This window comes from Engystomops pustulosus, chromosome 2 (genome assembly GCF_040894005.1).
Source record: "Engystomops pustulosus chromosome 2, aEngPut4.maternal, whole genome shotgun sequence".
In the NCBI taxonomy this organism is placed as follows: Eukaryota; Metazoa; Chordata; class Amphibia; order Anura; family Leptodactylidae; genus Engystomops; species Engystomops pustulosus.
In genome coordinates, this window is record NC_092412.1 from 57,819,356 (window position 1) to 57,832,051 (window position 12,696).

Here is a 12,696-nt window from a genome sequence, read left to right on the forward strand (position 1 = left end):
TAAGGATAAGGTACAGAGGATTTTTTTATATGTAATCCATTCCTTCAGAACGTACCGTATGTACTCGAGTATAAGCCGACCCAAGTATAAGCCAAGACCCCTAATTTTACGACAAAAACCTGGTAAGACCTATATTTTTTTTACTCGAGTATAAGCCGAGTTTGGGTTTTTTCAGCACATTTTTTTGTGCTGTAAAACCTAGGCTTATACTCGAGTATATATGGTATCTGATTGGTGTCTCCTTTACTAAATTTAAAAAGGATTTCCATGTTTAAATATTATGGCTTATAATTGGTGCTCTCATCTACCCTATTAGAAGGGTACAAAGCACCATCCACATTAAAGGAGATCTAGCAACAGGATGAAGGATTGTAAGCCAAGCACACTGACAGGATCTGCTCTTCTTTAAGCTTCCTATGCCCTTGTATTTTTTTTTTTTAAAAAAAAGGCTTTAATAATTATGCAAATTAACCTAAGGTTCTCCAGGCTCAATAAACAGTTATGGAGGCTCAGGTTAATTTTCATAATTTTCAGAGCCTTTAAAAAAAAAACAGGCAATAAGAAGCTAAAAGAAGAGCAGATCCTGCCACAGGGGACACACACCTGTATGTCAGTGTGCTTGGTATACAATCCTTCATCCTGGTGGTAGATGTCCTTTAATACAGTATATACAGTATAGTGTGAATGAGTTGCCCTATATATAATATCATATATTCATGTACTACCTTTGACAGGAATCTCTATGGGTCTAGCTTCTGCCTTGCGATAAGATAAGCCGATCTATCTTATCAAGCTAAGTAGAAAAGTATGGATATTTTGCTAGGGTTGACCGATAAGGGGGAAGTATTTAAAGGGAACCTACCACCCCGATTCTACCTTTATAAAAAGATAGCCGGGACGTGAGGATTAGCCCAAAAAGGGCTATCCTCACGTCCCGGCTATCTTTTTATAAAGTTTATTGCGGGCATATGCAAATTTATTTATGCGGCTACTGGGGCGTGGAGTAGCCGGACATGAGGCTACTAGTCGCGGCTACTCCACGCCCCAGTAGCCACATTACTCCGCCTACCATTCAATCTTCAGCGCGCAGCTCCTCATAGCTGCGCGCCCTCGTCTGAGTCCCCTGCGTTCTGCGCATGCGCAGAACCCAGGCCTTTGGCTGCGCAGCCGTGGCTCCGGGGCCGGAGCTACTGCGCATGCGCAGTAGGCCGCAGATGCCGGGGGACTCGGACGAGGGCTGCGCGCCGAAGATTAAATGGTAGGCGGAGTAATGTGGCTACTGGGGCGTGGAGTAGCCGCGACTAGTAGCCTCATGTCCGGCTACTCCATGCCCCAGTAGCCGCATAAATAAATTTGCATATGCCCGCAATAAACTTTATAAAAAGATAGCCGGGACGTGAGGATTAGCCCAAAAAGGGCTATCCTCACGTCCCATTCATCCACCTACCACCCCTTCTACCTTTATAGGTAGAATCGGGGTGATAGGTTCCCTTTAACCCCTTAAGGACGCAGGGTATTTTCGCTGATTTCTCGCTCTCCATCTTCAAAAATCCATAACTTTTTCATTTTTCTGTGTACAGACCTGTGTGAGGGCTTATTTTGTGCGTAACAAATTTTACTTTCCTATGATGTTATTTATTATTCCATGCCATGTAGTGGGAAGCCGCAAAAAAATTCCAAATGTGGAAAAATTGAAAAAAACTGCATGTGCGTCATGTTCTTGTGGGCTCAGCTTTTACGACTTTCACTCTGCGCTCCAAATAACATGCCTACTTTATTCTTTGGTTCGGTACGATCGCGGCGATACCAAATTTATATAGGTTTTATTGCGTTTTAATAAATTTTCAAAAATTAAACGAATGTGTACAAAAGAGAAAAAAAATTTTTTGCCATCTTCTGACGCTAATAACTTTTTCATACTTTGGCGCATGGAGATGTGTGAGGGGTCATTTTTTGCGAAATGAGCCGACGTTCTCATTGCTACCATTTTGAGGACTGTGCGACATTTGGATCATTTTTTATTACATTTTTTATGTCATCTAAAAAGGTGTAAAAGTCGCATTTTGGACATTTGGGCGCCATTTGCCGTTCCGGAGGTCACCGCCGCCCGTAACCGTTTTTATATTTTGATAGATCGGGCATTTTGGGACGCGGCGATACCTAATGTGTCTGTGATTTTTACTATTTATTATATTTTATATCAGTTCTAGGGAAAGGGGGGTGATTTGAACTTTTAATATTTTATTATTTTTTTACATTTTTTAAACTTTTTTTTTTCTCTTTTTTTCCACTGTTTCTTAGACCCTCTAGGGTACATTAACCCTAGATGGTCTGATCGCTCCTGCCATATACTGCAATACTACTGTATCGCAGTATATGGCATTTCTGCACACTATACATTACAATGAGCCACAGGCTCATTGTAATGCATGTGCAGAAGCCATGTATCCTCGGGTCAAACGAAGACCCGAGGCTACCATGGCAACCGATCGCCGCCCCCCGATGACGTTCGGGGGAGCGGCGATCGGAGGTAAGATGGCGGCGCCCACGCGCCGCCAAATTTAAAGTGCCGCCGGCGACTTTGCCGGCGGCAAAGAAGAGGTTAACACCCGCGATCGGTGCAAGCACCGACCGCGGGTGATAGCGATGGGTCTTTGCTGCGATATGCAGCAAAGCCCATCACTGTATGAAGAAGGCTCAGCCCGTGAGCCTTCTTCATACAACCTTCACAGCTCCGTGGCGGATATATCCGTCACGGAGCGTGAAGGGGTTAAATTGATTTATAACAAATGCTGCAGACTGAAGTCTATGGAGAAAATTTTAAGGGGTATTCCCATTTCAGCAAATTAATGTTATTGTTTGAATAATGAAAAGTTATACAATTTTCCAATATACATTCTGCATCAATTCCTTGAAATGGCTTCACCCGTGCACCTATGTGACGTCACATGACCAGGGACAGGAAGTAAACAATAAAACTTCCTGTTAAAGGATAGCAAGCAGAGATCCAGAAAACCATGAGGAATTTATACAGAAAGTATATTGGAAAATTGTGTATCTTTTCACTACACAAACAATATCAATTATTGTTTAACCCCCTCGGTGCACCACAATGTACTATCACGTCATTGGTAGATGGTGGGGAGTGAGCTCACAGGTTAAGCTCTCTCCATACACAGCGTATGCAGCTGACACCTGCCTGTAGCTGCTGCGGTTGGTGCTGGTGCTTATCGCAGCAGTGAACCTGTTTAGTTCTGCTGTCAAATTCTATGAACAGTGTCCAATACAATGACCACATGTGCAGTTAGGCAAAATAGATACTTTTACTTCAAAACTTCAAAATATACATTCTTTGTTCAAAGCGTTTGTCTGTCCCACAATTAGTAATAACATAGTAGGTTAAACTTTATCCAAGTTCAGCTTGCATAGATGGTAATAACTGGGATCATAGGAGTCTACTGACGTTCTAATGTATTGTTAACCATTATTTCATCCAACAGGATACGATCATTACGAAAATAGAACTTAGACTCACATTTAACTTGATCCTTAGGGCAGAGACGCTAACTCCTTTGACGCCGAGCAACGGTCTAGTGAGCGCCATGTTAGCTGTGACGTTTAGAATGTATATGTTGAAGTTTTGAAGTAAAAGTATCTATTTTGCCTAAGTGCACATGTGGTCATTGTATTGGACACTGTTCATAGAATGCGGTGATATGGGAGAAATGGACGATCTCCCGTCCTAGACCACCACACCTATAACTATATATAATTGAAGTCCCAGACATGTCTGAGGAAGGGGGCGTGTCCCTCGAAACGTCACAGCTAACATGGCGCTCACTAGACCGTTGCTCGGCGTCAAAGGAGTTAGCGTCTCTGCCCTAAGGATCAAGTTAAATGTGAGTCTAAGTTCTATTTTCGTAATGATCGTATCCTGTTGGATGAAATAATGGTTAACAATACATTAGAACGTCAATAGACTCCTATGATCCCAGTTATTACCATCTATGCAAGCTGAACTTGGATAAAGTTTAACCTACTATGCTATTACTATTTGTGGGACAGACAAACGCTTTGAACAAAGAATGTATATGTTGAAGTTTTGAAGTAAAAGTATCTATTTTGCCTAACTGCACATGTGGTCATTGTATTGGACACTGTTCATAGAATGCGGTGATATGGGAGAAATGGAGGATCTCCCGTCCTAGACCACCACACCTATAACTATATATAATTGAAGTACTCAACATACTATCCCATTTTTCTCTGTAGTTCTGCTGTCAAACCCAACCGTGGCACCTAATAGTGATGTCATCAGAGGGCACTAAAGTCTGATAGAGACTTGTAGGCCAGCCATGAATAGTGATCTCTAATAGTCTGCCGATTTCCCCTTCATGAAATAAAGAATGTATATTGTATCATCACCAGGAATGAATGCAGCTGTACGAGCGGTGGTTAGAGTGGGCATTTACACAGGAGCCAAGGTCTTCTTTGTACATGAGGTTTGTATCTGTATTTTAGCTTTCTAAATATGAACAATTTTGTGGTATCCTTGTGAATTCTCATAAGTCATATGGTCATCATAGGGTTACCAAGGACTGGTCGATGGAGGTGACAACATTCGAGAAGCCACTTGGGAAAGTGTCTCCATGATGTTGCAGTTGGTAAGATTTGATGGATTCTATGTTTGTTTTCTACCATTTGTGATATAATTTTCAGGTCTCCTTCTTCTTTTGCCTAAAGTGCTAAATTAATGCTTCTAAGTCTATGTATTAGTACATCAGAATATAAGCAAGCACTGGCTAATAATTTCCCTATTGCCTAGATTTGTATCTTCCCGCCTGTCATTAAAGATTCATGAAGTTTGAATGACTGGAAGTCAATATTAATTAAATTGATTGTTCATTCAGCCCTTGACCTTCTTTATCTACTGTGTATGGCAAACTCTATACAACTAATGTAGGCACTTCATTCATGGATAATTGATATTATCCAAAGACTTTATTCATAGAATTCCAAATCCAGGCGCAAGATAAGTCTAGATCCTATGTATGAATAACACGTTTACACAATGACAGCACATGAGCTGTATTATATAGCTTCATAGAATCATTTCTTCCAATTAAAGGGTTTGTAACAGCTTTTCAAATTACTTGGTGGATAGGGGATAGGGGATTAGGGGGGGGGGGGGGTGAGGATCTGCCTGCTGGGACCCCCATGACCACCAAGGCAATCTCAAAATGGGGTCACATTGACACTAATGAGTAGAGCGTCAAGACAGGTGTGCATCCTGCCACTCTGTTTAATAGTATGGGGATGTCTGAAATTGCCAAACTCAGTGCTCTGCAGAGCCCCGTTCACTGTGTGAGTGCTAGAGATAGCAGAGCCCTGTGCTTGGCAATTTCTAAGACTCCCATACGATTGAATGGAGTAGCAGGACTCATCCTGGACCTGCTGCTCCACCTTTTAAGTGAGAACCCAACGCTAATCTCCAAATTGCTTGGGGTCCAAGCAGTAGGATCGTACCTGATCTGCTTGTTATCGCACATCATGTGTAAAAGGGATAACTTGGTACAAAACCTTTAACCATGTTGTAAACAGCTAAGTGGCTATTACTGGAATGGTTTCCAGTCTCTTCAATGTGCGGAAAAAAATTACTCAAATCAGATAAGGAGAAAATGAAAGTGAAATTACAATTCCCATAATGACCAGAAACTGTGTCATTCCTCATGTATACACACTGGACTACTGATTTCTTTATGCTTTAAAGATGTCCCAGATTTATCAATCAGTTCATATATTTCGTGCATCTTTTAGTTAACACAGTCTCCAGCAAAACTGACTTGCATAATATTGCATAATATTATATTCCACAAGTTGACCTTAGTGACTTAATGATATGTGCATTTTCTGTTCCTCTGTTCCTGTTCAGAGGAAATGGAGAATGTAAACTATTATGAATGGTAGATTTTCTCTAGATATGTAGGTGGTACCTTTCATTACAATCATGTCGATGTTAGTGACATCACTGTGGAAACTCTCTGAACATCGACAGCAGCCCACGCATTCAGGGGGCAGGTGGTGGCACTGGGCTACGTATACAGTAATATACGTGTGTGTCATTAGTTGTAAGGGCACGTGGTGAAGCCTCCTGACTTTTCCTTATAATGTATGGCACAAATGTAATGTGAACCCAGCCTTAATCTATGTTTTTTAGTAAATGATAAATCTGGAGTAGTATAAAACTGTCCAGTTAACCTTATTGTTTCTGTTACTTTGCTTACTTAAAAAAAAGGAAGTGTGTCAAAATGTTGTTGCATTTTTGTGCACTGTAAAGTTACACAGTTACTGCACAATCCTGGCACATTTATTTCAGTTATACCCTATGGGGCACATTTACTTACCTGTCCAACGAAGTTCCCTGAAAGTGCTTTTGTCTGACGATCATGCACTGTGCCGCGATTCACTAAGATCGTGCACCCGTTATCCTGCATGTGTCGCTTCCCCTCTCAGGTCCGAAAGAGTTCACCGTCTTCCTTGTGTATGTAAGTGCATTGTCTTGCGACACAATTTAAAAGTTAAAGAAGACCTGTCCCCCTGAAAAAGTGCACTAGGAGCTGCTTACTAAAGTAAGCAGCTCCTAGTGGCAAAACAAACACAGCAGTGTTAAACCTCCGATTACACTAACACCGCTGCGATGTACAGTACTAACACCGTACCGCTCTGCCTGTACTAGAGGTAACAATACCTTATAATTAAAGAATTGTCTCCCATTTGTTGAGAAAAACATTACAAGCAATTATATGAGTGTAGACCTGATGTGGGTAGTGTCTAGTCATACAATCCTTACTAGCTGTTCACAGCCCTGTTACTTCTGTTCTGTCATTTTGGCAAGTCTGATAAGAACATTCTCAAGTAAAAATTGCTGGCAGACAAATTTATAAGAGCACTGTATATACTGTTACTAAAACATTTTGTAAAAAAATTTTTTCATAATATTTTTATACCGTAGCAAGTCTATTTCCTCATTTATTTCTAAATTACTATTTTCCGGCAGGAAAGTTTGGAAATATATTAGTCAACATCAATCACCTGTTCTTGGCACGGAAAATGCTACAGAAAACGTACAGCTCTGTTCTCAATGTGAGCTGAGGAATCGCAGCCACTACCACTGAATGGGATCTGCTGTAAGGAGATGCGCTGCTATGTGGAAAACACAGGGCTGTCTTCTTCCCATTGCATTTTCTGGCTATTAACTCCTGAGAACAAGTGACCAGTGTATGTGCCAGATGTCACCCCCCAGTATTTGATATTGATGACCTTTTTCTTAAACCCTTGCCACAAATGGCTGTAATAGTAGGTTGGCAGGCAGCAAGGGGAGTTTGGAGAGGGCCCACGGCTGCAGAAATTCCTTGAAGGGGTGACATTTGTGGGGCAATAGGAGGAAGAAACTATACTTGCCCTTCCAGTTTCCATATCACACTTGCTTTCATCACATTGCACAGATGTTGTTTTGCCCAATCCCTGACTTTTACATACAAGATTGATGCCAGTGAGTGGGCCAGGAGTCATGGACACATCACTTACTGCTCTTGGGAGCATAAACAAGGAAGTACAAACCCCGCAGGAGCCAGGGACAACATCTGAAGTTTTGAGGCAAAAGAAAAATGAACTCAAAACTAACTAGATGACTGAACTGGCACAAGGACCCTGCCCAAAAGAGCTTACAATCTATAGGCAGTCCCGTACTTAAGAACACCCGACTTACATACGACCCCTAGTTACAAACGGACCTAGTTGGTTAGGCTACAATAAACAACTGTAACAGTTATCACAGTTGTCTGTAATGAAGCTTTATGGTTAATCCTGGTTCTTATGACAATCCAACATTTTTAAAATTCAATTGTCACAGAGACCAAAAAAATTCTGTCTGGGGTTATAATTCTAAAATATACAGTTCCAACTTACATACAAATTCAACTTAATTGGGTATTCCAGGAATCCGCATAATTCATATACAAATGGGTCCTTAAAATATAAACTTATATGTAATTAGTTGTTATTTAAAATGGCCCCAAAAAATGCTGTGGACATACACTGTAATGGAGAATTAATATGGTACTGGCCCTTTAATCAGTCCCTTAATTTCCTCTGTGCGGAAAAGACAGAGGACAGAAGATGGCCGCTGGTCACATGTCCACATCACATGTCCTGCACCAGCCTGGGCAGGTCATGTGATCACCGCTATGTTAGGCTGTAGTCGGTTGGTTGCAGTGCATCCAGTATGGCCAGTGTTGTGGTGATGGCAGTTACACATCATTACTATGGTAAAAGAGCAAGAAAACCTGTTACATCATCACTGGGAGCAGAGCATAAGAGGGAGTAGGAGTTACTGAGATATAAAGGATCATGGGACTTGTAGTTTCCAGTGGTGGCCATCTTGGTGATAAATCTGCCTACTTTAGAGAGGCAGTAAAATTTAGTGAATGATAAAATCTAACTATTTAAGTTACATTTTGTGACTAATGACATTGAGTTATGTTACATTCATTTATTTATAGTATCATGGGTTTTTGTATCAGACGTTATATTCCCGGAATACCCCTTTAAGAACAAACCTACAGAACCTATCTTGTACGTAACCCGGGGACTGCCTGTATAAGGAAAAAGTAGGTAGATAGAAGGTGCAGGTATAAGAGGTTTCTGTAGTTCTGTTGTGTATGAATGGTTACTTGTAGAAAAACAATCCAGCAAGTTTAATCTAGGTAGGCAGGAGGATGGCTGGAAGCGGGCAAAGGAATTAAATGAAGGGTTAATAGAAGGAAGTACCAGTAGTCTAGACAGTCACATAGTTCACCATTCTCTCCACTGACAGCAGCTGATCATGTGGTCCTGTATCATATGACCACCTAGGGAGGTAACTAGTAGATCTTGTCCAGATTTTGTCCACTCAGCCAAAGCTGAGAAAATGATACAATGAAAAAGCAAAGTGACCTTTATACTATTGGATTGTTCTTCGTACAGTTTGCTTATAATGTGTATATGCTTACTGCTTTTTTTCTTTCATTTCATTTGATATAGTTAATACCTTCATTATCCTTAACATTTTAGAAGACGACAATCTGTTTCCTGGAAATCTTTAAATAACTTTGACACTTGTTTGTGAGATGTTTGCCCTATCAAATAAGGGGCATTGTGACAACTTGACATTTCTTTTGGGTTATCACTTGCCAGGACAGGATACTTAAGTCTGCACATCTTCTGTAGCCAAAGAGTTACACTCAATGTCAAAGACAAAAATAACTTGCCATTTTTCTGCCAGTTGAGGTCAAAGTTCTAATTGGAGTCCAGTTTCAAATGGCAGACATAAATAGATGCAATACCTTTGACCTTTTCAATTAACACTATGAGCGTAGATACTTGTGGAAATACATATTCATATAACTGGATGCTGATCCTATGTGATGTAGCGTAATAGTCCATTTACAGTTTAGACTGTACCTGTTAAATGTCTTTATTTGAATATATTCTTTAGGCATTATAGAAATGAGAACATGATATAACTAGTTTTCTTCTATGCTTCTGACTGTGCTAAGATTCGCTATTCATCATGTGTGAAAGTGGTCAAAGAGTATTATGCAGTTCAGTTTACCGAACGCTTATTTATTGATTGTACAGCATATTGGGGCTCATTTACTAAGGGTCCGCGGAGCGCATTTTCATCGGGTTTCCCACCGAATTCTGATTAGCACCACATTTAACAGGCGATCGGATTTTGAGGCAACGGAGCCAGCTTTCACACGACACAAATCGGGGGCGGGCCGCCGGACGATCCTACGAATTCAGACAACACACAGGATTTAACATCGTAAATTGTGTCGCAAGACACGCACTTACAAGCACCAGGAAGAAGAAGGTGAACTCCGGCGGACCTCAGCGGGGAAGCGACAGATGCAGGATCTTGGGCGCACAATGTTGGTGAGTTGCGCCGGACTTCATCTTCCTCGGACTTCATCTTACCCGACAGGACCGGGTAAGTAAATGTGCCCCATTGTCTTCACTTTATGGCCGCTAACTTTCTGGACCTACTCCAGACACATGGACGTCTTTAGAGGTATGGTCCTCTGAAATATACATAAAATATAGGAATAAAAAATATAACAGAATATCAAGGTTGTTCTGTATATACAAGTGATCTTCAGAAAACAGGTAGAATTGGTAAATGTTCTAGTGGGTTCTCTGAAACCTGCTATGACATCTACTGTCTACAGAAAATTAATGTAAATCAAGGGTTGCATCCCAAGGTTTTCCAAGAAAACAGCGGAGTATGGGAGATTATTTTGCATGTGGCACATGTACTATATGGCTGATGCTGATATTCAGTAAGGTCTTTTAGCGCTTTTATATAGCATTGATTTAGGGAGTCCAAATGGCTATCCATGTATAGTTAAGGTTCTTTTTATAAAGTCTGATTATATATTTTCTTTCTCTCATTCACTTTCCACTGCAATTACACATGAATAAGGGGTTATAAGGAAGTTGTAATTATCACCGAGAAAAGCTAAAGAAGGAAGAAATAGGCTTAGACAATGTAATAGGTAGTTGACCTTTTGTACCAGTGTTGTCACTGAAAGCTACAGTACCACTGGCCTTTGAATTTACTTGCTTCCAGTGCCTTATTTTATTCTTATATATTTTATATTTCCTATAATGAACTGTATATTCTAAGGGCAAATGCATAATGGCATAACTACATGTAAGCCTTTAATAAAAGTATCACACAAGTGGTTAATAAAGAAAACCTATCAATGCATTTCACAAAATAGAGTAGCAGTGTAAGGTATTATTATTGGGGATCTGTGTAACCATACCTTCAAGTATATTTGTAGTAGTAGCAGCAGGATTGTGAAAATTGCATTTCCAGTATTGTAGCTGTATTACACTACAGGAGTGTCCTTACACTGCTGGACAGTTATGTTCCACAGTCCCTATCTGCAATGCAGACGGCTTCTGTATGGATACTACAGCTTTCACTCAGAGCTGTGGGTAGGCTCTGTAAAGCATCTTAATCCAGAGATCTCACAAAAGTGTAAGGAAACTCCCCCACTCTAGCTACAATATTGAAATATAAATGCATATAGATATAATTACACAGCTCTCTCTCTCTAGTGTTGTTACTGTCTTCAGCTTTCTATGGTCAAAGCTACTGAAAGATTCCCTTAAATGCCACTATAACTATACATTTTAAGTGCTTTTCTAATTTGACGCTTCCTTGAGAATGTTAAGTTGACAAAAATATAGATGCATATATAAATGCATTCTTAATTTTAAGTGTGTCTATATTTTATAGGGTGGTACAGTAATAGGAAGTGCTAGATGTCAAGATTTCCGGGCTAGAGAGGGTCGCCTTAAAGCTGCATACAATCTAATTAAAAATGGGATTACCAACCTTTGTGTCATTGGTGGAGATGGCAGTCTGACTGGAGCAGATACTTTCAGAGCAGAGTGGAGCGGACTGCTTGCTGACCTGGTGAAAGCAGGTAAGACCAATTCTGATGGGCTAGCCAGTGGATTGGGACTCAGCAAAGGTTGCTTCTAACTAAAGTCTATTAGGGGCTGTGCAGGAATGAATATTGGTGGCCTATCCACAAGATATGATAGTGGGGGGCAACATCCAGACCCTCCTCTATGCTCTCTGTTGCAATGCTGTACAGAGAAAAAGCTCCCTTCCATATGCATAAAATAATAATATATATAGCGCCTTGCAAAATTATTCAGCCCTCTTGAACTTTTCTACCGTTAGCTACATTTCAGGCTTCAAACATAAAACTATACAATTGTAATTCCTTGGTGAAGAATCAACCACAAGTGGGACACAATTGTGAAGTGAAACAAAATTGATTGGAAAGTGGGGCGTGCAATATTATTGGCCCCATTAGTTAATACTTTGTATTTTGCTGTGATTAAAGCTCCAAGTCGCTTGGGGTCTCTATCAGTTTTGCACATCGAGAGCCTGAAATTCTCGCCCATTCTTCCTTGGAAAACAGCTGGAGCTCAGTGAGGTTGGATGGAGAGCGTTTGTGAACAGCAGTTTTCTGCTCTTTCTACAGATTCTCGATTGGATTCAGGTCTGGACTTTGATTCGGCCATTCTAACACCTGGATACGTTTGTTTGTGAATCTTCGATTGTAGATTTTGCTTTATGTTTGGGATCATTGTCTTGTTGGAAGATAAATCTCTGTCCCTGTCTCAAGTATTTTGCAGACACCAACAGGTTTTCTTCCAGAATTGTAGCTGTATTACATTACAGGAGTGTCCTTACACTCCATCCATCTTCCCCTCAATTTTAACCATGTTCCCTGTCCCTGCAGAAGAAAAGCCCAAACCATGATGCTGCCACCGCCATGTGTGACAGTGGGGATGCTGTGTTCAGGGGGATGAGCTGTGTTGCTTTTACGTAAAAAGCCAAAAAGTTTAATTTTCACCTTCCATATATTTAATGTCTCCCAGGTGGCTCGTGGCAAACTTTAAACTAGACCTTTTATGGATATCTCTGAGAAATGGCTTTCTTTTTGCCACTCTCCTATAAAGGGCAGATTTGTGTAGTGTACGACTTGTCCTATGGACAGACTCTTCCACCTCAGCTGTAGATCTCTGTAGTTCATCCAGAGGGATCATTGGCCTCTTGGCTGCCTC

General features: G+C 40.7%; 1 protein-coding gene across 2 annotated transcripts in view; it reads left to right on the plus strand.

Annotated features, from left to right (window-relative positions):
* Positions 1 to 12,696, plus strand: part of PFKM (phosphofructokinase, muscle) — a 55,219-nt gene that overhangs the window by 13,418 nt on the left and 29,105 nt on the right. For both annotated transcript variants that reach the window (XM_072134735.1, XM_072134734.1), the window contains exons 4-6: positions 4,429 to 4,502; positions 4,587 to 4,664; positions 11,351 to 11,540. In XM_072134735.1, coding sequence (XP_071990836.1) covers positions 4,429 to 4,502; positions 4,587 to 4,664; positions 11,351 to 11,540 — 342 coding nt within the window. The remainder of the gene's footprint in view (positions 1 to 4,428; positions 4,503 to 4,586; positions 4,665 to 11,350; positions 11,541 to 12,696) is intronic.